This window comes from Pristis pectinata, chromosome 9 (assembly GCF_009764475.1).
Source record: "Pristis pectinata isolate sPriPec2 chromosome 9, sPriPec2.1.pri, whole genome shotgun sequence".
NCBI classification, from domain to species: domain Eukaryota; kingdom Metazoa; phylum Chordata; class Chondrichthyes; order Rhinopristiformes; family Pristidae; genus Pristis; species Pristis pectinata.
Window position 1 is genome coordinate 97,469,998 of NC_067413.1, and position 26,757 is coordinate 97,496,754.

At 42.3% G+C, this 26,757-nt stretch overlaps 1 protein-coding gene across 1 annotated transcript in view; it reads right to left on the reverse strand.

The window, feature by feature from the left end:
- Positions 1-26,757, reverse strand: part of gli3 (GLI family zinc finger 3) — a 365,376-nt gene that overhangs the window by 29,161 nt on the left and 309,458 nt on the right. Inside the window, exon 11 of the mRNA XM_052022712.1 lies at positions 889-1,038. Within this exon, the coding sequence (XP_051878672.1) occupies positions 889-1,038 (150 nt within the window). The remainder of the gene's footprint in view (positions 1-888; positions 1,039-26,757) is intronic.

Genomic DNA, 26,757 nt, shown 5'->3' on the forward strand with positions numbered 1-26,757 from the left:
TGAAGTGCCATTGGGTAGGGAGTTTCAGGATTTTGACCTAGGAATGGTGAAGAAATGGTGATACCCGTCCAAGTTAGGATAGTGTGAGGTGGAAGTGACCTCGGGGGCTGTGACCTTGGCCTTCTGAGCGATGGAGGTTGAAAATTTAGAATGCACTGTCAAAGAAGACGTGGTGAGTTGCCGCAGTGTTGTCCTGGTGACAGTACACCGGTGCGGTAAGGTCTGGACTTCTAGCCAGCAGCCACCTGATCAAAGACCCCACCCACCCGGGACATTCTCCCTTCTCTCCTCTTCCATCGGGTAGAAGATACAGGAGCCTGAGGGCACGTACCACCAGACTTAAGGACAGCTTCTACCCTACTGTGATAAGACTACTGAATGGTTCCCTTATACAACGAGATGGACTCTCACCTCATGATCCACCTTGTTGTGACCTTGCACCTTATTGCACTGCACTTTCTCTGTAGCTGTGACACTTTACTCTGTACTGTTATTGTTTTTCACCTGTACTACATCAATGCACTCTGTACTAACCCAACGTAACTGCACTGTGTAATGAATTGACCTGTACGATCGGTATGCAAGACAAGTTTTTCACTGTACCTCGGTACAAGTGACAATAATAAACCAATACCAATACCAATAGGACTCATTCCAAACCAAAGCAAGAGAAGTATGCAAAACATTCCTAATCATTCCTGGAATAAGTCGAGGAGAAAAATAGACTGTGTTGCTGTGTTGGATAGACCTGAAACAAAAGCTTGAAGAATACAGGAGCGAAAATACAATAAAAATATATAATGATGAAGGTCACTTTAGTCTTGCTGATAGGACCAGTGACTTTTGGATGAATAATGAGCAAGGCAATAACTCAATAAAGAGACTCACAGTGCACTTGTGTGGCTTCTCCCCAGTATGTCGCCTCATGTGTACCACGAGCATGTACTGGGCTTTGAATGGCTTCTGTTCTCGAGAGCAGTCCTGCCACCGGCACACAAACTCTTTCTTCTCTCCATGGATGTGGTCATTATTAATGTGCTGATTGGGGAATAAACAGGCAAGTCATCAGTGGACATCTTGATATCACTTCCGCAAACATCCTTAACCACTTCCTACAATGTGGCCTGCAAGTATCAAAGTTTATGAAGCATGTGCTGCCTGCTGTTCCTATTTCAATACTGCAGAATTCGAACTCTTGGATAATTTATCTTTTTTTAAGTGCAGAAGTTTGTCCTCTGGGTTCCTGCTGTCTGTCCGTGGTAACTTTGGTTGAAAATCATTAGAACTGGCATCAGTGATCATTCACACCTTTTTCCCAGGATCTACACTGAAGCCTCTGGAAATCTAACCTTCATTCTTTTGTAATTATTGCAAGTAATCATCTCCTGTCTTAAAACATATCCATAATATGAAGTAATAATACTGATTTTTTTTAATGAAAACAACACTCGCTTACGATGTCCTACGTGCTCGGTAAGGTAGCACCCTTGCTTCCAAGTCAGAATAATATGGGTTAAAGTTCCATTCCAGAGCAGCACCAACATTCTAGGGTGACTCTCCGTCACTGAGGGAGTGCTGCATCGTCAGAGGTGCAATTAAACATCTGCCCTCTCAGAAGGATGCAAAAGATTTTGTGGTACTATTTTAAAGAAAAGCAAAGGAGAGATAACTGGTATTTTCGCCACTTACCCTGCCTAATCAGGTAATCTGCTGATCATCCCAAAATTGTTCATAGGAACTTGTTTTGTACAAACAGGTTGCAATGTTTCCTGTACTCTGAGAGTACATACAACTCCAAATTCCTTCACTGTATTTGAAGCATTTTGGTACATCTGAGGTTGTTTAAGGTGTTACAGAAATAGAAGTCTTTCCTTCTTTACAAAGTCACACTTCTTGTAAACTCACTGCTGAAACATTTTGCACAGACGTTTGGCAAAGACAGTTCTTGGGAGTTTATACTCAATTCTTTCATATAAAAGTTGGGAAGTCATGTTGCAGCAGTATAAAACTTCGGTTAGGCCACATTTAGAGTTTTGTGTGCAGTTCCGTTCGCCCCATTACAGGAAGGATGCGGAGGCTTTAGAGACGGTGCAGAAGAGGTTCACCAGGATGTTGTCTGGATTAAAGAGTATTAGCTATAAGGAGAGGTTGGATAAACTTGGATTGTTTTTTCTGGAGCTGCAAATGCTGAGGGGTCACCTAATAGAGGTATATAAAATTGTGAGAGGCATAGATACGGCAGATATTTAAGAGTCTTTTTCGCAGGGTGGAAATATCAAATATTAGAGAACATAGCTTTAAGGTGAGATGGGGAAAGTTTAAAGGAGATGTGCAAGGCAAGTTTTTTTACCCAGAGAGTGGTGGGTGCCTGGAACATGCTGCCAGGGGAGGTGGTGAAAGCAGATACAATAGCAATGTTTAAGCGGCATTTAGACAGAAACATGAACAGGTAGGGAATGGAAGGATATAGACTATGTGCAGGCAGGTGGGATTAGTTTAATTTGTCATCATGATTGGCACAGACATTGTGGGCTGAAGGGCCTGTTCCTGTGCTGTACTCTTCTATGTTTAGTCTACAGGAAGTGAAGACATTATTTAAAACATAAAGGAGTCCACCATGAAAATCTGTCAGGATTCTCATTCACGCCGTTTTTAATTAAAAAGAAATGTGATTCTGTTGCTTTAGTGGTTTTTACTGGTTGGGAAAATGCAACCACTTTGCAATAAGGTAAAGGTGCTTGCAGCGCTAAAACTGTACCAGAAGAGGGCGCATTAGTTTCACTTTTGTGAGTTACATCTGCTTGGTCTGGATGGTGCCCGATTCTCCAACAGTTCTGCATGGCTATTTTTCAGCAATACAGTTAGTAAGTTTCACCACTCCTGTATGAACGTGCAAGTCATGAATTTATCGGTGCACTCTCCTGCAAAACTCCCCGTGAAATCCAGGGGTGCAGTAGGAGCTTGCTACAATTGCCCAGCATTCGGGCTGCGGGATCTGATCTTGGATCCTGTTCCAGGTTACACCTGGTGAAGGATCACAGGCCCCTTCACTTGCTTGTGGGTTGTAGGGTTCTGGGCAAGAAAGAAATATAAAATCATCTATTTAGTTTAATGTTTTTGATAGCTATAGTTGATTTCTTTCGAAGAAAATAAATTTAAAATGTCAAATAAATAAGAAACATTGAAAAATCTTGACAGTTTCAACAGTCAACAAAGCAGGGACCAGGCCTTCTTGAAGGTTAAAGGCACCCAAAGGAGTTCTGTGGGTAGGGCATCTTCTGGCCCGTGAACTTCACTATACCATTCAAGGTCCTGCCTCACTCAGAGCTACGCCAAGCAGCTCCAACTCCCCTTGCACTGCCTTCTGGATCCAGCAACGGTTGGAATGGGTAACACGGAAAATGAGTGCAGGCAACTCATGAAAATCTAGACCAATGCATTTTCTAGACTTGCACCTTCGTAAGCTTCCAATTTTTGCCATATTTCCCCCATTGCACATGTGTTCTTCAGTTAAACCAGTGCCAAGTGCTGGAAGACATAGCAAGAATGCTAGCAGGCAAAGCAATTCTAAACAATAGGATGTTAAGTACTGAAGAAACTATTCTCTTCCAGATACCTTCCATGGTAAGCAGATGTGATTCTTTATGCAAGGTGCTCCTCTTATCACTTACAGCCTAAAGAATTGTCTGTGTACATTCTTCAACACTCTGCTAGATATTCAGCAACTTCATAGAGTCAGATAGCAATGCAGCACAGAAACAGGCCCTTGACAGCAACAGTCAACCACCTAGTTACACTGATCCTACACTAATCCCATTCTTTATTCTCTGCACATTCTCATTAACTCCACCTCCCCCCCCCCCTCCAGCCCCCACACCCCCCACAGATACTATCATCCACCTACACTTGGGACACTTTACCGTGGCCAATTAACCTGCATGTCTTTGGGATATGGGAGGAAACTGGAGCACTGAAGGAACCCCACATTTTAAAAGCTGCTTCAGTTTTACTCCTGTAATGACTGAGCCCATTTTCTCCCTCCGTTTCTGCTTCTATAATATGTTGGTGAGTATACTGCAAATACAGCACTTACAATGGAACGAAACACTAACAAATTCGGAATAATTTAGAGAAACAAAGGACTGCAGATACTGGAATCTCAATGAGAAAACACGATGATGCTGTAGGAACTCAGCAGGCCAGGCAGCATCCATGGAGAAAAGCAGGCGGTCAATGTTTCGGGTCAGGACTGAAGATAGGAAAAGGGGAAGCCCAATATATAGGAGGGAAAAGCAGAGCAGTGATAGGTGGACAAAAGAGGGGAGGCAGGGTGGGCACAGGGTGGTGATAGGTAGATGCAGGTAAGAGACAGTGATAGGCAGGTGCTGGGGAGGAGGGGAGAGCAGATCCACCGGGGGATGGGTCAAAGGTAAGGCGAGAGAGAGGAAAAATGGCAGAAAAGAGATAGTCCAGGAAAGAAGAGAAGCCTGGTGGTTGTGGTGGCGGTGGTGGGGGGGACATTGAATTCTCCCACTTATAGCTAATGTCTATCCCACTTACGTCGAAGTTTGGCTACATGGTGTAAATGCTGTTGGCCCCATGTTACACTCTACACAAGAGCAGGTATCCTCCTGGGGGTCCTGGAACTCTAACACTGCTGTGGGCACACCATCAGCACAAGCCTGGGAGGGATTCAGAAAGGAAGCCTACCACCACCTTCTCAGGTCAACAAGGATTCATTACTTCTTGAGTATCTCAAGAAATTCATAGTTTTAAAATTAGTTTATACATTCTTTCACTTTTTAATAAATAATCTGTGCCAACACTTCATCACAATGCTGAGAGCAGCAGTGCATTTTCAATGGTTACATTTCAAGTGGATGTAAAAGGTTCCTTTGCACTTGGTGAAACAGCAACATGCTCTCTCTTCTCTGCTCTTCCTTCGGGTAGAAGATGCAGGAGCCTGAGGGCACGTACCACCAGGCTCAAGGACAGCTTCTACCCCACTGTGATAAGACTATTGAACGGTTCCCTTATACAATGAGATGGACTCTGACCTCACGAGTTACCTTGTTGTGACCTTGCACCTTATTGCACTGCACTTTCTCTGTAGCTGTGACACATTACTCTGTACTGTTATTGTTTTTACCTGTACTACATCAATGCACTCTGTACTAACTCAATGTAACTGCACTGTGTAATGAATTGACCTGTACGATTGGTAGGCAAGACAAGTTTTTCACTGTACCTCGGTACAAGTGACAATAATAAACCAATTCCAATACCCCCTCACTGTAGCTTTACTAACTCCTTCTCAATCTTGTACAAGAGGAAAAATCTTTGTGCTCACAAAACTTACTTTGAAAGTTCTCTGAAACAAAAACAGAAAATGTTGACAAAACTTCAGCAGGTCGGGCAGCCTCTGTGGTAAGAGAAACGATCTGAAGTGTTAAAAGTTTCTCCTTCCCTGAATGCTGCCCAACCTGCTGAGTTATTTTAAGCATTTTCTGTTTTTGTTTCAGATTTCCAGCACCTGCAGTTTTGTTTTTTAATTTTCATTTACAAAATGCTCTGCTTGGCTTTGCGTACCGTAGAATTTCACTGCTGGGGCACCTGCACAAAACTGGTGCGGATCCCCGAGCATTGTTACTTCAGTGCACCTTTGCAGGAACTGTACAATTTCCAGCGATCTGTACAAAGAGACAGTAGTGATCACTGTCAGTCACACTTAGCGGCAGTAGTTCCAGTTGCAGCTGGTGAATACGTCACCCAGCTCACCCAACATTTTGCTTTATTACAGGAATAATCAAAATGGTGTTTCAAGTATATCCTAGTATTTTTCTCAACTGGCTGCATTGTTCAATGCCATTCACCAGACTTGCTTCCATTATCTTTAATATTATTCTACTTATGGTACCAAATGTATTAAATTCAATTACACCATACTGCTGAAGTAGAGTTTGAATGCCCAAGTTCCAGGCTTCTTTTATCCATATTTTAGGATCAGGGCAATTATTGCCCATCCCAATTTGCCCTTGAGAAGGTGGTGGTAAACCACCATTTTGAATGTTCTGGTGAAGAAATATTCATGGTGTTGTTGAGGAACAACTTCCAGGATTTGAAGCCAGCAGCAGTGTAGGACTGGTGATATATCTCCAAGTCAGGACAGTGTGCGACTTGGAAGGGAAATCTGCTGCCCTGCTCCTTCTTGATGGTTGAGGTTGTGGGCTCGGGGTGTGCTGGTGGAGAAGCCAGCAGTGCAATTTGTAGAGTGCATCAGTGTAGGAAATGAATGTTTAGGTGAGCTACAGAATGCCAGTCAAGTGGACAATTTTGTTCTGAATGCTGTTGAAGTTCTCGAGTTACCGGTGCTGCACTCATCCGGGCAAGTGGGCTGTATTCAAGGGTGGAAAAGCTTTGGGATGTCAGGAGATGAGTCACTTGCCCATTCTCTTGCAGCTGGTCCAGTTGAGTTTTTGGTCAATGGTGATTCCTAGAGTATTGGTGGTGGGAGACTTGGTCATGGTAATGCTATGGCATGTCAAGCTTATGTGGCACAAATGTTACTTGCAACCTATCTGCCCATGCCTGAATGCGATCAAAGTCCTGCTGCATGCACGAGGAACTGCAAATGGAATTGAACTGTACAATCATCAACAAACATCCTTACTCACTAATTCAGCCAATTACTGCCCTATCAATGCACTCTCAGATAGAAACAAAATGACAGGAGGTGTCACTGGCAGTGGTATTAATTAGCACTTAAGCAGCACCATTAACTGGCTCATAGATGCCATTTGGGGTTTCACCAGGACCATCCTGGGTCTGACCTTACAGGGGAAAGAAGGCCATGAAGCAGCTGAAGATGGTTGAGTCTATTACACCATCCTGATGAACTCCTGCGTTGATGTACTAGTGTAGTACACCACCCTGATAAACTCCGGCATGGATTTACTGAGACCTCCACAAACCACAACCAATCTTCATTTGATCAAGCAATGACCCCAGTTCCTATAATGTTTGCCCTTTGATGACCAGTGACCTGAGCTTTGCCAGGGATCCCACACACCATACTCAATGAAATGCTGCCTTCATGCTGAGGACAGTCACTCTCATTTCTGCCCTGGAATTCAGCTCTTTGGTTCATCTTTGGACCAGGACTGTGATGAAGTGTGGAGCAGAATGGTCCTGGTGAAACCCAAATTGGGCATCAGTGAGTAGGTTTTTGATGAGTAGGTGCCAACTGATAACACCTGCCATCATTTGTTGATGTCAGGAGTCAGCTGCATGGGCAGTAGTTAGCTGGAGTGGATCAGACCTGCTTTTAGTGAATGGGATAAACTTGGGCAATTTTCAGATTGTCCAGTAGATACCAATGTTGCAGCTGCACTGTGCAGCTACTTATGAAGCACAGGTCTCCAGTACTACAGCTGGTCCCTTTATCTTTGCCGCATCCAGTGCTCTCAACCATTTCTTGATATCACACAGATTGCACTGAGTTGGCTGGAGTTTGGCTTCTGTGATAGTCTGGGGTCTCAGGAGGAAGCCTGGGTGCATCACCTATTGGGCACTTCTGGCTGAACATGGTTGCCTCTGACTTTAGTGCTCATATGCTGGGCCGTGCCATTGTTGAGAATGGGAATGTTCTTGGAACCTCCTCCTCCAGTTAGTTAGTTATTTGTCCACCATTTTTCATGTCTGGATGTGGTGGAACTGCAGTGCGTTGATCTGACCTGTTGGAAGATCACTCGGTCCTCTTTTTTTTTGCTGTTTAACATACAAAAAGCTCTGCATTGCAGCTTCATTAGCTGCGACTCATCGTTATTAGGTATGCCTGATGCTGCTCCCAGCATGCCCTTCTGTAGTCCTCATTAAACCAGGGCTGATTCCCTGGTTTGATAGAGTTTGGTAGAGTGAAGATGATGTGGGGCCATGAGGTGCAGGTTGTGGTGATGGACATCTCTGCTGCTGCTTATGATCCACAGCACTTCATGGATGCCCAGATTTGAGTTGCCAGATCTGTTTTGAATCTATAAAGGGCTAAGTGGTCACTAAGTGATCTCCCAGCCAACGGGTCAGATCAAGGCACTGCAGTTCCACCCCATCTAGTCAAGAAAATTGGTGGACAAGTATATAACTAACTGGAGGAGGAATTTCTAAGAGCTTCACATTCTTGGGAGTGAACATCACCAATAGCCTGTCCTGGTCCAACCACATAGACGCCACAGCCAAGAAAGCTCACCAGCGCCTCTGCTTCCTCAGGAGGCTAAAGAAATTTGGCATGTCCCCTTTGACCCTCACCAGTTTTTCTCAATGCACCACAGAAAGCATCCTATCCAGATGCATCACGGATTGGTAAGGCAACTGCTCTGCCCATGACTCCAAGAAACTGCAAAGAGTTGTGGACACAGCTCAGCACATCACAGAAACCAGCCTCCCCTCCATGGGCTCTGTCTACATTTCTCGCTGCCTCGGTAAAGCAGCCAGCATAATCAAAGACCCCACCCACCCCGGACATTCTCTCTTCTCTCCTCTCCCATTGGACAGAAGATACAAGAGCCTGAAAGCACGTACCACCAGGCTCAACGACAGCTTCTATCCCACTGTTATAAGACTATTGAACGGTTCCCTAGTACAAAGAGATGGACTCTTGACCTCACAATCTACCTCGTTATGACCTTGCACCTTATTGTCTACCTGCACTGCATCTTCTCTGTAGCTGTGACACTTGATTCTGCATTCTGTTATTGTTTTACCTTGTACTACCTCAGTGCACTGTGTAATGAATTGACCTGTATGATCAGTATGCAAGACAAGTTTTTCACTGTACCTCGGTACAAGTGACAATAATAAATCAATTCCAATATAATGCCGCATGATATGACAGAAGGTGTCCTCAGTGTGAAGACAGGACTTTGTCTCCACAAGTACTGCATGGTGGTCACTTCTACCAGAGCTAGCATGGACAGATGCTTCTGCAACAGGTAGATTAGCGACAACACAGGGTTAGTTAAGTTTATCCTCATGTTTGTTCACTTATTACTGCCACTGCAGCACTGATTCATCAGCTGACGGAAGATGGGAGGTGGTAATCTGGAGGACGTTTCCTTTCCATGTTTGATGTGATCCCATGAGAGTACATGGGGGTTTGCAGTCAATGTTGAAAACCTCCGACGTCTCTCCTATCTGCCTGTATGTAACTGTGCCACCATTTCCAGTGGGCCTGTCCTGCTGATGGGACAGGATCGACCCAGGGATTGTAATAGAGGAGCTATCTCTAAGGGTGATTGTGTGAGTACGGCTATTTTAGCAATTGCTGGATTGCTTGGCTAGTTTGTGGAATAGATGCCATAGTACAGACGCCAGTCCGCAGGTATTTGAGAGGAGGACTTTGCAAGGTCAGATCAAATCAGGATGGGTGCAGGGGGTGAGTGGGCAACTTTGCCATGTTTGGTGCCTGGGTAAATGCCAGCTGTCCATCCAGTTTTATTCTTTGCCTGCTTGAAAGTCATCATAATTGTACATCTGAGTGTCACTTGAGAGTAAAACACATGGGTCTAGAATCGCAGGTAAGGGAGAGCAGCTGATGTGGCAGATCTCCTCCTCTTGGAAGGACATTTGTGAATCAGGTGGATTTCTAGGGCAAGCTGGTCATTTATGTGGTCATCATTACTGAGACAAATTCTTGCTGCTTTTCTAAATTATTCACTGCTTGCCCCAGTTAAAAGAATATGTGGATTCTGTGTCAATCAAGCTTCCTGAAAGAGATTTCCACATCCTATGCAATCTCCGTGTAAAGACATTTAAGTCAAATTGTGATTTTCTTAAATGTGTGCTGGTTTCATTGTTGTCGAACTGCATAGTGGAAGCATCTTTCCACAACTTGCTTTACCTTGGTCTTCATAATCTCAAAGAAATCTGTTAGGTCATCTTCAGGGTTGCTACTCAAAGAAAGAAAATGATTTTCCAACAGAAACAGTTATGTTGAATCTTTTCTTTCCATTACAGACCTAAATACAGTCTCTACAACTCTAGTTCTTTGGAGATAAATACAAAACTCTAACCGTGTCCATTTGCAATGGTAGTCTCAATGACCATTTGTTTTATAACTGTGATAGTTTCCTTGTCTCTCCCCAGGTTGATCTGTCTTTTATACTTCTTTCTGACATAGCCATTTCTCCACCTCCCTCTCCCAGATGGAAAGTAATTTGAGTTATTTTTCTATGTCAGTGCCATGCATAAATATAAACAGTCTTGATTCTCCCTCTTCTTGACCTATTTTCTCAGCACTTTTCCAAAAGTATTATAGGCTTCTCAAAGAGAAAGTAGAATCCAGAAATCAACTCTGTGAACCCCACGCACTCCTCCCCTAATCATAATATCTGATGGACAATGGAGTTACTGGCACCAATTGTTTCTCTGCACAACATGGTATGTTGTTTAAGAAAAAAACAATTCTTTTTTATGATGAACAAACTAGTAAAATAAAGTACATAGCAGTTCTAGGCTGTGAAGAAGGGATAACAACTTGTGTTCCAGTCAACAGAACCCTAGCCGCCAGTTTCCTTGTGGGATTGGCTAGTGTAGCATTGCTTAGATGGTCCATTCATGTTGCTTATGTTGTTAAAGACAAGTTGTGTTTGACAGACCTGAATGTAATAACAGAAAGAGCTGGTGGGGGCAGAATGGTTGTGTTGTGAATTTTCAGAGGGCATTTCGTAAAATTCCACAAAATGAACATTAACAGATTGGAAGCGCAAGGTATTAGTGGCTGAGCAGATAGCAAGTTAGCTCCTTGAGGAACAGGAGAGATTTACTGGAGGCATTCAAACATGGAAGATTTTACTACCTAAAATCTAATTGTTTCCAATGATAAAAAATACTTACTAACCAGAGAAGAAGGATTTAAGGCAACTGGCTGGAGAGCTTGAGAGGAGGAATTTTTGTTTGAGCAGTAAGCAATGCACTGATAGACACACTGTCTGAAAGAAAGGCGGGAACAGATTGAAGATTAATTTTGTTTGGTAATAGTATGTACACTTTTGAAGAGAATTTTGCAGGGGTTTTCAGGAGAACGATGAATTGGTGAACTGTTTAAAAGAACAGTCACGGGCAACTGATGTTCTCTTTCTGTGCTTTATTGTTCTATTTTGCTGCCAATCCATTTATACGTCAACTGATTGGTCGAATCACTAAGGAAATCCACTGTTAATTTTAATCCTTAGTCCCAAGTGTACAGTTTCAATGTATCTGTATAAATCAGAGCTCCATGATCTGAGTAAATCAAGTATATGGAAACAACTGCAGCTTCATTGGTCACATGCCATAAATAACAATTTCTTTTAACAGCATGAATGCTTTGACCTGTTTTCTCATCATTGAAACTCTATGAAACAAACATCATTTTACAGCCTCAGAAGTGTGAATTGAACGAAAACCAAAATGAATTGGCAGCAAAATTGAGCCAGTCAGGAAACTGCCAGTCTGAAGATTTTTTTAAACAGTGTTTCCATAGCAATTCAGCAAAGAATTGAAATTACAGGTTTATTCAACAGTGCAGCCCTTGTAAGAAGGAAGAACTGAAATAAACTTCAGCCTTTGCAGGCGCCAGTTATTGACTCGCAAAGATTCACAGACACTCCAATTATTAGAATGAAAGCAGACATTTTTAAAAACGTTGACTGGTAACAGATAATTGGCAAAATGTTTTATTTACACATGGTATAATTCTAGGAAGATAGAGGATTTGATACTTCAAGATGGTCTCTGGTTTTGGGATTTTGGGATGTGCCCAGTGCGGGTCAGGTATTTCCCCATAAAGGTCCCTCATGGTAGGCTGGTCCAGAAGATTCAGTCACATGGTGAGTTTGCAAGTTGGATACAAAATTGGCTTGGTCATAGAAGACAGAGGGCAGTGGTGGGGGTTGTTTGAATAGAGGTCTGTGACCAGTGGTGTTCACAAGGATCAGTGCTGGATCTCTGGTTGTGATATACAGTGGCATGCAAAAGTTTGGGCACCCCTGGTCAAAATCTCTGTTACTGTGAATAGTTAAGTGAGTAGAAGATGAACTGATCTCCAAAAGTCATAAAGTTAAAGATGAAACATTCTTTTCAACATTTTAGGCAAGAGTAGTGTATTATTTTTGTTTTGTACAATTTTAGAGTAAAAAAGGGAAAGGAGCACCATACAAAAGTTTAGGCACCCCAAGAGATTTGAGCTCTCAGATAACTTTTACCATGGTCTCAGACCTTCATTAGCTTCGTAGGACTATGGCTTGTTCATAGTCGTTGTTAGAAAAGGCCAGGTGATGCAAATTTCAAAGCTTTATAGATACCCTGACTCCTCAAACCTTGTCCCAACAATCAGCAGCCATGGGCTCCTCTAAGCAGTTGTCTAGCACTCTGAAAATTAAAATAAATGATCCCCACAAAGCAGGAGAAGGCTATAAGAAGATAGCAAAGCGTTTTCAGGTAGCCGTTTCCTCAATTCGTAATGTAATTAAGAAATGGCAGTTAACAGGAACGGTGGAGGTCAAGTTGAGGTCTGGAAGACCAAGAAAACTTCCCGAGAAAACTGCTCGTAGGATTGCTAGAAAGGCAAATCAAAACCCCCGTTTGACTGCAAAAGACCTTCAAGAAGATTTAGCAGACTCTGGAGTGGTGGTGCACCGTTCTACTGTGCAGCGACACCTGCACAAATATGACTTTCATGGAAGAGTCATCAGAAGGAAACCTTTCCTGCGTCCTCACCGCAAAATTCAGTGTCAGAAGTTTGCAAAGGAACATCTAGACAAGCCTGATGCATTTTGGAAACAAGTCCTGTGGACTGATGAAGTTAAAATAGAACTTCTTGGCCGCAATGAACAAAGTATGTTTGGAGAAAAAAAGGTGCAGAATTTCATGAAAAGAATATCTCTTCAACTGTTAAGCACGGGGCTGGATCGATCATGCTTTGGGCTTGTGTTGCAGCCAGTAGCACAGGAAACATTTCACTGGTAGAGGGAAGAATGAATTCAATTAAATGCCAGCAAATTCTGGAAGCAAACCACACCGTCTGTAAAAAAGCTCAAGGTGAAAAGAGGATGGCTTCTACAACAGGATAACGATCCTAAACACACCTCAAAATCCACAATGGATTACCTCAAGAGGCACAAGCTGAAGGTTTTGCCATGGCCCTCACAGTCTCCCAACCTAAACATCATCGAAAATCTGTGGATAGACCTCAAAAGAGCAGTGCATGCAAGACGGCCCAAGAATCTCACAGAACTAGTAGCCTTTTGCAAGGAAGGATGGGTGAAAATCCCCCAAACAAGAATTGAAAGACTCTTAGCTGGCTACAGAAAGCATTTACAAGCTGTGATACTTGCCAAAGGGGGTGTTACTAAGTACTGACCATGCAGGGTGCCCAAACTTTTGCTTCGGGCCCTTTTCCTTTTTTGTTATTTTGAAACTGTAAAAGACGAAAATAAAAAAGTAATCTTGCTTAAAATATTAATGCCTTTTGGAAATCAGGTCATCTTTTACTCGCTTAGCAATTCACAGTAACAAAAATTTTGACCAGGGCTGCCCAAACTTTTGCATGCCACTGTATACAAATGATTTGGATGAAAATGTAAATGGGCTGATTAGTAAGTTTGCAGGCAACACGAAAATTGGTGGAGTGGTGGAGAGTGAGGGCAGGACCCTACGAAGCATTTATGTACAGAGTGATCCTGGGGTGTAAGTCCATAGCTCCCTGAAAGTGGCAACACAAGTAGACAGGATGGTAAAAGGGGCATCTGGCATGCTTGACTTCATCGCTTGGGTCAATGAGTGAAAAGTCAGGAAGTCATGTTGCAGCTGTACGAAACTTTGGTTAGACCACATGTGGAGTACTGTGTTGCTGCACTACAGGAGAGATGTGGAGGCTTTAGAGAAGGTGCAGAAGTAGTTCACCAGGATGTTGCCTGGGTTGGAGAATATTAGCAATAAGGAGAGGTTGGGCAAACGGATTGTTTTCTCTGCAGTGTCAGAGACTGAAGGTGACCTGATAGAAGTTTGTAAAGTTATGAGAGGCACAGATAGGGTAGACGGTCAGAGTCTTTCTCCCAGGGTGGAAATGTCAAGTAGAACTGTGTGGCCAGATTTGCTCTAACTCCATATACAAGCTTGCAGATAACACCACCGTAGTGGGCCATATCTCAAATAACAATGACGGAGTACAGGAAGGAGATAGAGAGCCTAGTGACATGGTATCATAACAACAATCTTGCCCTCAATGTCAGCAAAACAAAAGAGCTGGTCACTGACTTCAGGAAGGGGGGTGGTGCACATGCTCCTGTTTACATCAATGGTGCTGAGGTCGAGAGGTTTGAGAACTTCAAGTTCCCAGGAGTGAACATCACCTATAGCCTGTCCTGGTCCAACCATGTTGACGCCATGGCCAAGAAAGCTCAGTAGCGCCTCTAGTCCCTCAGGAGGCTTAAGATATTTGGCACGTCCCCTTTGACCCTCACAAATTTTTATTAATGCACCATAGAAAGCATCCTATCTGGATGCATCCCATCTTGATATGGCAACTGCTCTGCCTGTGATCGCAAGAAACTGCAGAGATTTGTGGACACAGCTTAGCACATCGCAGAAACCAGCCTCCCCTCCATGGACTCTGTCTACACTTCTCGCTGCCTTGGTAAAGCAGCCAGCATAATTATCATAAAGCCCTCACCCACCTTGGACATTCTCTCTTCTCCCCTCTCCGATTGGGCAGAAGATACGAAAGCCTGAAAGCATGTACCACCAGGCTCAAGGACAGTTTCTATCCCGCTGTTGTAAGACTATTGAATGGTTCTCTAGCACGATATGATGGACTCTTGATCTCACAATCTACTTTGTTATGACCTTGGACCTTATTGTCTGCCTGCACCGCACTTTCTCTGTAATTGAAACACTTTATTCTGCATTCTGTTATTGTTTTACCTTGTAGTACCTCAATGCACTGTTGTAATGAATTGATATGTATGAACGGAATGCAAGACAAGTGTTTTCACTGTACCTTGGTACATGTGACAATAATAAACCAATGTACAGTGACACCTGGCTCGGCTGGAATTGTGCTATGTCTGCTGAAAAGTGTGCCAGCTGTTAAACTGCTATGATGCCCACTGCAGTTAAACAGTTAAACTAAATTCACTGCCTACACCTACGTATGAAAAGCTGCTGCTAAATAAGATATTCAATTGCTGCAGGGATGCAAAATTGTGCTTCACCTTCAGTCAGTGATGTTCCTCTACATCACTCAATGTTATAAAGAAAGAGACGAATAAGGCACAAACAGTGTAGCAACTTCATGGGAAATGTGAGCATGGATCTTTTACATTGGCAGTAAAATGAGACATCACCCGGTGCAGTGGTTAAGTAACTGGATTAGTAACCCAGAGGCACAGGTGAACAATCCAATGACATGAGTTGAATTCCACCAAGGCATCTGTAGAATTTAAATTCAATTTGTAATCTGGAATTTAGAAAAAATACATCTTTGTAATGGTGACCACAAAGCTACCAGGTCATGATTGAAACAAAAAAACCAACTGGCTCATTAACGCCCTTCATGGGAGGGCATTCCAGCTTCCAGCCTGGCCCATGAATCACATATGACCTGAATGCCGTTGACTTTTAAATGGTTGAGCACCGCACTCAGTTGCCTCAATACTGCCAGGTTAAAAGAAAAGAATATGACTGGAATGATCATTCTGCATTAACCTAGGCACCAAATACAGACATGATCCAAATAACCTTATGGTTCACCTTTTGAACATCTGGGGGCTGTTGTCTAAGTTGGGAGAACTGTGCCACAGACTCGTCAATCGTCTGATGCTGACACAACTCACGGAATCATAACTTAGACATAATAGAACATAGAAAACCTACAGCACAATTCAGGCCCTTCGGCCCACAAAGCTGTGCCGATCATGTCCCTACCTTAGAAATTACTAGGCTTACCCATAGTCCTCTATTTTGCTAAGCTCCATGTACCTGTCCAAAAGACTCTTAAAAGACCCTATCATATCCACCTCCACCACCATTGCCGGCAGCCCATTCCACACACTCACCACTCTGTGAGTAAAAAACTTACCCCTGACATCTCCTCTATACCTACTCCCCAGCACCTTAAACCTGTGTCCTCTTGTGGCAACCATTTCAGCCCTGGGAAAAAGCCTCTGACTATCCACACGATCAATGCCTCTTATCATCTTATACATCTCTATCAGGTCTCTCCCCCATCCTCCGTCACTCCAAGGAGAAAAGGCCGAGTTCCCTCAACCTGCTTTCATAAGGCATGCTCCCCAATCCAGGCAACATCATTGTAAATCTCCTCTGCACCCTTTCTACGGCTTCCACATCCTTCCTGTAATGAGGTGACCAGAACTGAGCAGGGTAATGTGCCAGGCTCCTCCATTACAATCTCACTGATAGGCTAGTTCCTTCAGAGGTAGCATATAGGCAGGAAGGAGTAGCCCGAGGAGTCCTCACATTGACTCCAAACCACATGAAGTTTCATGGCATCAGACATGGACAATTAAACCTCTTCTTGACTGCTGTCCACTGTCCTCCCTCAGCTGATGAATCAGTGCTCCTCCATACTGAACAATGTTAGGAAGATGCACTGAAAGTAATAAGGGCACAGAATGTACACTGGATGAGGAACTTCAATGTCCATCACTAAGAGTGGCTTGGTGGCATCAGGTAAGTTTAACTGCTAGACCGCAGCAGGCAGTGAATGAACCAGCAAAAGAGATAAACCTACTTGACCTCATTCTCACCAAACTACCAAGATCAGATGCATCTGTCCATCACCACTACACTTTCTTCATAGAGATAGAATCTCATCTTCACACTGAGGACTTCATTGGGTTTTGTTGCACTAAAATAGTGTTAAATCAGACAGATGCGATAAAGACCTGGGAGGCCAAAGTTGAGCATCCACGATATGCTGTGGACCATAAGTAACAGCAGAACTGGGCACCTCTGCAACTTTATGACCAGGTATATCTCTCACTCGAACGTTACAATTAAGAACAGGATATCTACCCTGCTCCATTGAACACAGACATACCCAACAATGAGGTGCCGATCTCATGAAGCTGCTAAGTTGAGTGCTAAATTGCAAAAAGAGTACGTAGGAGGAGGAACTAAGTAATCTCACACCTGAGAAAATCAAACCAAAGACCTGCAGTCCTGTCTTTTTGAGAAGTGAACGGTGGTGCACAATTAAGCAGTTAATGAGAGGAAGAGGCTTCAAGAATACATTGGTATTTTCTAACCCACATCATGCTGGAAGCATCTTTAAAGGGACCGCATAAAAACGGCTCAATAAAGATTGAACAATAAATGCCAGCCTTGTTAATGACACTATAAAAGGAACATATCAAAATAAAAGGCATATTTAGACTGGGGACCGGAAGTAACTTAGAATGCACAATTGATTATTATTATTTAAATGCTCTAAGGTACAAATGGAAATTAAATACAGTTTGATATAAGCATTAAGAACCAAATATTACAGAATTGGTTGATCTTTCATTGATGTGTACAAGACTACCTGAAGCATAATTTTTCCTTTTAAGTTGCTGTTAATGATTTTTTGAGGGATCTTAGTCTGGGATATTGAATAAAATTCAACACTTAACACCACATCAGGATGACCAGGGATTCGATGGAGTAAAATGTCCTTCCACTTTGCGCTGGAGGTGTGGGCCAGACTCTGAAGAGCACCCTCACTGATGCTTTCCTCACATTTCTCACATCAACTCTCTGAATGTGATAGACAATTTAGCGCCAATTAATTTGCTTCTCATGAGCAGACTGTAGTTGGGAGCCCATGATGTGGCAAATTAATATTCAGAATCAAAAACTGAAAATACCATAAGTGTCATTATGGGGCCTGTAGAACTAGGAGGCATGGCCTCAAGATAAGGGTCGTCTGCCTCAGACTGAGATGAAGAGATACTTCTTCTAGCAAATTGAGAATCTTTGACCTTCTCTACTCCAGATAGCTGTAGTTATTGAAGAATTAAGTACATTTGAGGGTGACATAGATTTTTGGACAACACAAGAATTAAGGTAATGGGGATTGTGCAGAGAAGTGGAGCTGAGGTCAAAGGTCAGATCAGCCATGATCTTATTGAATGACAGAGCAACCTTGAAGGTCATAAGGTCTGCTCTTGCTCCTTATCTTAAAGTTAGAACTATCTTCATAAAATTTCTGAAGTCACAGGATATGTCCAATACAGGCTGTGTGCTCCATGAATCATCATCTCTGAGAAACAATCTTCTCCGTTTATCATCGCCATATTTTCAATTGCATGAACTATTCTTTAAGCATCTAGGTATTTTATAATATCATCCCATTTAAATACCATGACTGTTATTCGCAAATGAAAATGATTTGTGTCTGATGGCTGATATATTTTAAGTCCACTTGTGTTATATAGAGGCAGTATACACATTTTAATAGCACACAAATTTCATTCAGAACATAATTTAGTGAAGATATTCAAATTACATAACACCATATAAAACTTGGGAATGTCTATGTTGTGGTTTACATTTGGAATGGAAATAACGTTAATACCCTTAACACCACAACATTAACAAGCAACACACTCAAACGTACTCCAACAGCTGAGTACGGGATTTTACTGAAAGGTAAAAAATGCAAAGTTAAAAGGTCAATTAAATGTTAAGTTAAAAGGCCCTCTACAGTATAATCCTCATGGGAGTATTGCCTTCCACGAGTGCAAATTTCACACCAATAAATGAAAATCAAAAAACTGCAGATGTTAGAAATTTGAAATAAAAATAGAAAATGCTGGAAACACTCAGCAGGTTGTGCAGCGTCAGACTGGAAAGGGTCTGGTACATGTGATAGTAATAAAACAACTGTACCTGAAATGTCCATCCTGTATCTCCTTCCACAGAAGCCGCCCAACCTGCCGAGTGCTCCTTGCATTGTATATTTTTATTTCAAACTACGTAACAACTCAATAACAAAAGGAGGGAAAGGTATTTGAAGACAAAAGTGAAAAGAGAGAAGATATTGCAGATTTCCTGAAACAAAGTGTGATTGTATGTGATATATTCATGCCTAGCCTGGTAGAGTTAGGAAGGTTTGCTGGCAACTGTAGCACAACATACGCTGAGGTGGGACATCAGTATCTTTTGAGAGAACTAAACTCTCACAGACGGAATCAGATGACGCATTTCTGTCTACACTGGTAGAACAAAGTGAATAGAACAGATGACATGAAATATTGAGGAAGATTTTGATGCATGAGTCTAGCTTGGGAAGAACGATGTCCACTACTGTTCGTGATTATGGATCACACCCTGCCCTAATAACAAGTTTTATTTAATCAATAATTTTCATGCTGAATAGACAGCCTAATCCCAGAAAATCGACAAGCAGCCACTGATAGTAGTGCAACTGGTTATTAATCTTTACCCTACCAGTTTATCTATCAACTACTGTATAAGCACAAGATAGATTTAACAGTTAAAATACTCAAGTATCTCAGAAGATGAACAAAGTCTCTCCAGTTGCCTGAATAGGCTTATATAATATAATCACAAAGAGACTGCACTTTAAGCAATTTCACAAATCAGTTGGGCCTGGATTATTACTAAACCCCTCAATGTTATCAATTAAATGCTGGTAAATCAGACTTTTTCTTTCAGATGTCAATCTCTATACTGCTTTACTTGGAAACACGACATCTGTGTTTCACCAAAGGCTTTTTCATCACAAACTATGATACTGAGGAAAGATAAGCAGAATAATCCGTGCTGATCAAAAAAAAAATCTGCATTATACCAATTAAAGTCCCTGCCAGGAGCAAAACGGAACAGCACTCAAACTCCACTGCAGTTTATCTCGCCTGAACACAAGGACGGAGAACAGGCAAGAATGTTCTTTCATTTTCGACTGACAACTTTTATCTTCTTTTGCTGGGTATAGGATCTTAGTCGTCTGTAGGGTACGGGACTTGTACATGTAGATGCATTGTTTTTGTAAATATTCTTCAAGACAGCAATGTCACTTCAAGACTAAAATGGAAAGTCATAACCATATAGTAATCAACACTGAATGACCCACAAGTGACCAACTGCCTCTTATGAGATGTAGCACAAATTTGCTACTTATTTAAATGGGATTTTTATCTGTCATCTCAGATGCAACAATAAACTAAATGCTTCCAGAGAAACCACAAATGAATAAATATGAAACAGTGACTGAAATTCTATTTTGTTATTATCAGCAAAAAAAAAGCTACTCATTCAGAACAGGAAGCTCACTGCTTCAATCCCCAGTCCATGTCCTGAGAGCTGATCTCTGTTGAGGCAGCAGTGAGTCCTTTATAATTGGCCTTGGTACAGATCAGAGCATCAGTCTGAGTTTCCAATATTGTTGTCAAGCCACTTCAGGTAGCATGAAACACTTGCCTAGAAATTCGAGTTCACCCTCTCATGCTGAGCTAAAACAAGCTGCATATAGCTGTAAAGGCATTCAGAACTCCTGCAAAATTTCACAAAAATGGACAACCATTTTTATGTTCAATTTGCACATTGAAAATCACACACAGATTCGAGCACTAAAGTGGGACCTCAGTGGTTCCTGTCAGGAGCTGCATGCAGAACTCACAGCTTTTGCATTGTTGCCACACTGACAGCTGGGATGCAAGTTATTGCCCAAAGAAGTCTCAGCCTCTGCTGCCTGACTAGCAGCAAAGGCTTCCGTGGAACAGGGGTGGCTCAGCAATGTGGTGTCCTCTTCTCCGTCCACGTCTCCTCCGGGCACTGATCTGGTTTGATTGACTCCTGCGCCTCGTGTGGTTCCAAACCACTGGAAGGTGTGGGCTGATCAAGGGTTAGAGATTACCTCATGCAACTCACGGATTTTTGTAAAAAAAAAGCCTGCAATCAGGGAAAGTAGAATTATTTAACAATATGCTTGCCATTGGAAAGTGAGGCTGGACAATGTGTTGGCAAGACATTGATTCAACAACGCAGACCCCTTAACTGGCATCTCAATCCCGAACTCTGAATGATGTGTTCCTTATATTTCTGGAGGTGAACACCAAAGGTCTTGGTTTCCCTCAAAAGCTCAAATTTCCACTGGCAGAGAAGACAACATGTACTGAGACGGGACATCATTAACAGCAAGACTGGCGCTACGCTAACATCAGCCATGCTAACAGAAACTGACTACGGAAGAGCGTGAGACCCAGAAATGATGACGGGTCTAATGTACAGGAAACCATTTTTATGCTCAATTTGCACATTGAACAACAGATACAGATGAGTCTGATTTCCAGATATGATGCTTTTCCTCCCATGGTCAATCAGCCTGCCAGTGCTCCTCAGACACTTCAATCATTCTCAATTGCACAAGGCATCAGCAGAAATGCACCCAGCTATGACTGTGGAACTGTGGAACACGGCCAGGAGCAAGTCCCTGAAATACCTCTCAGGGCCAGGAGTAAGTCTCTGTGTAACCCTTCGTGGTCAGGAGTCAGTCCCTATGGAACTGTTCCTGAACCCGTATTAGTCCTTGTGGAACTGTTCCTGGCCAGAAGTTAGTCACTGTAGAACCATTCCCAGGAAGGCATTGGTCACTATGGCACCATTCATGGACAGGTGATAGTCCCTGTGGAATTTATTCCAGCAAAGTGTCAGTTGCTGCCAGAACGGAACTTGGCATTGCATCAGTGTTTGTGGAATTGTTCCCAGCAGAGAAACAATGTCAGTGCCATCTGTATTAGATGCAGAGGGTTCAATTCCAGTTAAAAAGTGCAACTTTTATATATCATCACATCAAAACAGGATTAAGGTTTCTTGTGGTAAAGATATTTCAAACTCTAGACATTTTGCTATACGAGCAGTGTTGTATAATGTTAACCTGAGATCAATTCTCCTTGGCAAAGTCCATCTTTCCAGGCTGCAAGTACAACTGAGGTTCAATATTACTGAGAAGCTATCAACTGAGTGACTTCGATCACCCTGACTCATGAAGTGTCAGATAATCACTAGGCCCTTTCCAGTGGAAATGACATGCACTGATTTCCAATGACCTGCTAATGCTGGCACTACCTGTAAATGTTAATTTTACTCAATAGGGATTCACAATGAAGTGAATATTAGAGTCACTACAGCTAGGGGGCAGGATGGATACACAGAAAATACTGGCGGAATCAGGAATGAAGGAAATCAGAGCTGGGTCATTTAGACAGGAAAGCTGAAAGCACTTTTTCCACACAAATACTGGAAGACTGGGGATTTTTCCCTCTAAAATACAATGCTGGTGCAATCGAAACAAATGGTCTACTACCTGAAATGTTAGATCTGCTTCTCTTTCTACAGATGCTGACCTGCTGCCTGTTTACAGCATTTTCTGTTTTTATTTCAGATTTCCAGCATCTGCAGTCCTTTAATTTCTATTACAAAAAAGGAGGTGCTTTGTTGCACGAGAGATTACTTCTAATTTCTTTTAAGAGCATTGTACTTAATTTATAATGTTCATTAAGTGTGAGATGGGCAGTGCGATGGTACAACAAAAATTTGTGTTTAACAGTGGCTCAAGAAAACATAGAGAACAATACAAACAAATCGTGAATTGAAGTAGTGACCTGAAACATAGAGAAGCAGAATCAAAGGCTATTGAGGAAAATAACAGTGTAGGAGGTGACATATGGGTGTGGACAGAAGATTGACTAGCTAACACGAAACAGAAACGAGGCATAAATGGGCATTTGACCGGTTGGCAAGCTGTGATGAGTGGTCTGTCACAGGGAACAGTGCAGGGCCTCGACTTTTTACAATTTATTTCAATGATTTGCATGAAGGCACCAAAGTGATGGTTGCTAAATTTGCTGATTACACAAAGATAAGTAGGAGAGTAAGTTGTGAAGAACACATAAGAGGGCTACAAAGGTGTAGAGATAGGTTAAAGAAATGGGCAAGGATCTGGTACATGGGTTATAATGTGGGAAAATGTAATTTGTCTATTTTGGCAGGAAATGTAAAGCATATTATCTAAATGGTGGGAGATTGCAGAACTCTGAGATGCAAAGGATCTAATGCATGATTTGCAAAAGGCTAGAACGCAGATACAGTGAGTTATTAGGAAAGCTAACAGAACGTTATTGTTTATTGCTGAGGGAACTGAACACAAAAGGAGGAAGGTTATGCTTCAGTTATATTGGATATTGGTGAGATTCCATTTGGAGTATGGTATACTGTATTCTCATTTCAGAAAGAATGTTAACATTTTGGAAGCAGTTCAGAGAAGGTTTACTAGACTAATATCTGGAATTGGTAGGTTGTCTTATGAGGAAAGTTTAGACAAATCGGGCTCACTTTTGCTGGAGCTTAGAAGAGTGAAAGATGACTTGATTGAAGTGCACGTGATCCTGAGGGATTTGGAGGGGGTGGATGTAGAGGGGTGAATTCCTCTTGTGTGAACATCTAGAACGAGGGGATACTGTTCTTAAGACAAAGGGTGGTGTGCATGTGGAAATCTTTTCCTCGAAAGGTGATAGATGCACATTCTTTAAATATGTTTCAGTTGGAGGTAGACAGATAATTAATAAGCAAGAGGATGAAGGGCAAACTGGGGTAGGCAGAGCTGAGGTCACAATCAGATCAGCCTTGATCTTATTAAATGGCAGAGCAGGCTTGAGGGGATAACTCCTGTACTTATTAGTGTGTTTGATGGCAAATTGGGAGACATGGGATCTTAGGAAAGAAATTCCAAAACATGGAAGCCTAAGTGGTGAAGACAAGGCCACTATTGAAGGGGTGGACAATGTAAAAAGTCATTAATCTTCACACTGAGGAACAACTAATGCGGGCTAGGGAACTGGATGTGCGCAAGTTGGGAAGGGGAGTTGGTTGTTAAATTATCAACATTACCATGGTAAAAACTGACTATGCAGAATTGTTTCACAACAACAAGATCAGGCTTGAAATGTCCAACACAGTTGAATAATAAGGTAACACTTACTGCTTAGACTTGCAAATTTGAGGTTACCATCAGATCAGTGAGGTTCTTATTAAATGGAGGAGTAGTCTTGTAGGTCTGAGTGACCTATCCTCCTCTTAATTTGTATGTTCATACAATGGTTACATGGGGAGCAGAGGGATATTGGCATCTAGCATAAATCAACACAGCCAAGAAAACAGAGGAAAAAATGTGCCACCTTTATCGTACTATTATTTCTTCAATATTACCAAATGGTAGCATTGGTAGGAAATAGGAGCTCCTGAACCCTTCAAATACATTTTACTTTTTATTCCTGATTTAATTTAAGGAATGCATTTTGACAGTCTTGATGATTGCACTAAGCATATAACTACTGCAGCTGATATCATCGTTCAAATTACAACCAAATAAGTATGACTGACAACCATTACCATAACATAGTAAAGGGAAAATGAAAACAAGTGCGGCTAAAATGGAAATAAACTGATATCATAGTGGGACCGGGAGAATTATAGTCGAAGGCAGAATGGCAATCAACTAGAAAAAATGAATTGAAACAACACAGGACTTTGCACCAGGGATTAGTTTAGTGGAAGAAAGGAAACATGTAGGGTCGAAAGGAAGAAGCCAAGCAAAAGAAAACTAAACCATGGATGCTTTTAAAAGGGGAAATTTTGATTTTATTTTAATGTTGTTCACAGTAATAACCTTCGGTCTCTCAAATTTAATTCTGGAGGAGTTTTAACAAGACAAGGCAGTTCTGTGATTACAAGTCACTGTATACCTTCTCAACAGAGGTCTAAATAGCTTAGTGATGGGTGGAAATAAGGTCAGTGAAATTAGACAAAGTTTGCTCAGTCAGGTATTGCATTACAACCCAGAAAATAATTATAGATTGGGTTTACTAAAAAGCATTACAAGAAAAATTTAAAAAAAAAATAAAGTTACCTACTCAATCTTGGCTTCATCACATTTGAAAATCAAATTTAAACATTCTTTGCTTCCAACCTCCATCTTACTGTTTATGCATTAATTCATCTAAATATTTGTTTGGCTGAGCTTTATTTCACAGAGTTAGTATTTGTGCCTCAGAGCAAAGAGAAAACCCTCCAGCTGCCATATGGATGTTTTCAACATAAGTTAAAACACTGACATGACTTTTATTGAAACCTTGAAACATTCCACCCGCCGTTTAATAATCTAAATGCAACACAAGTTTCCCTTTCGCAGGCTTGATGTAAATGAGTCTGTTCTGGCATGCAATCATAAGAAGGATTCTTGTGCTTCCATCAATGTTTGTGATTTGACTAATGTGAAACACATGTAGCCTCTGCTCCATGGTTCAACAACTCTGACATTCCAACAGAAAAGTTTAAAAGGTGCACCACCGAGGGCAAGAGTTGTCAGTATTGCTGGAAAACTTTAACAAAGACCTTGAAATGCAGTCAACAGTCTCATTCCAGAGAAGGATATCAATTATAGACAGTGGTGACTTTAGCTGGCTGCAGGAACTGTAGGGCACTGGATGGACAGCCATGAAGATCTACTAGTTTCCTTATTAACTTAAAGGAAGCACCGACAGAAAAAGCTTTGAAAGGCGGCACTTGTGTGCACCCTGCAGTTATAAAAACAGCTTGCATGTAACTTAAACTGTGGATGTCCCATGGAGAGCTAACCTCAGACATGAAGCTAACCCAACATCTTTCCAATTTATTTTAGCAAGCAGTGTGGCAAACGCAACTGGGGCAATAATTCAGTCAACCTTCCACAACAACAAAATAAAATCTGAAACAAAATACCACTTACAAGCTCAGCAAACGTGTCTCTAATTGGAAGGGATAGTCAATCAACACTTGGATCCAAGACAATTGACTAGTTAACACTGTATGTGAGGTAAAGCATGCAGTTCAGGCTAATGCTGCTACACTACAATGAAACAATATTCCGCCTTGGGAGTCTCCAACCTGATGGACTCAACATCAATTTCTCGATCTTCCAGTAACCCCACCCCTTCTTTTTCTCCCCCCTGCCCCCCCCCCACTCCTTTGTCTTCCCATTCCTGTGGCTCCCTTCCCCCACCTTGATGACCTGCCCATCTCCTCTCCTCCCCTCCTCCGTCCTTTATTCCATGGTCCACTGCCCTCTCCTACCGGATTCCTTCTTCTTCAGCCCTTTGCCTCTTCTACCCATCACCTCTCAGCTTCTTACATCTCCCCCACCTCTCCTCTACTCACCTACCTCCCCCTTCTCACCTGAACTCACCTATCCCCTGCCTGTGTGTGCTCCTCCCCCTCCCCCTCCCCCCATCTTCTTATTCTGGCTTCTGCCCTCTTTCTTTCCAGTCCTGATGAAGGGTCTCGACCCGAAACGTCGACTGTTTATTTCCCTCCATGGATGCTGCCTGACCTGCTGAGTTCCTCCTGCATCTTGTGTGTGTATTGCTCCAGATTCCAGCATCTCTTGTGTCTCCAGTAATAACCAGTCTTGCTGCTGCCAGCAAACACCCAGTGACGTGACCCAGCCACACAATAAACAATAACAGAGACAATCCCTGCTTTATTTTCCTTCTTTCCCTTGGTCATCTCAAGGCTTCAACCATTCCTGGGCAGAGTTTGATAAGCCTCCTCTGTTGGCTTAGTTAAAACACTCATCACTCCGGTGTGAACCTAAGCCGAGGCGAACAGACGAATAAGGTGAGCGAGAGGGAGAAAGAGAGTGAGGGGGTTTCTAGGAGACAGATA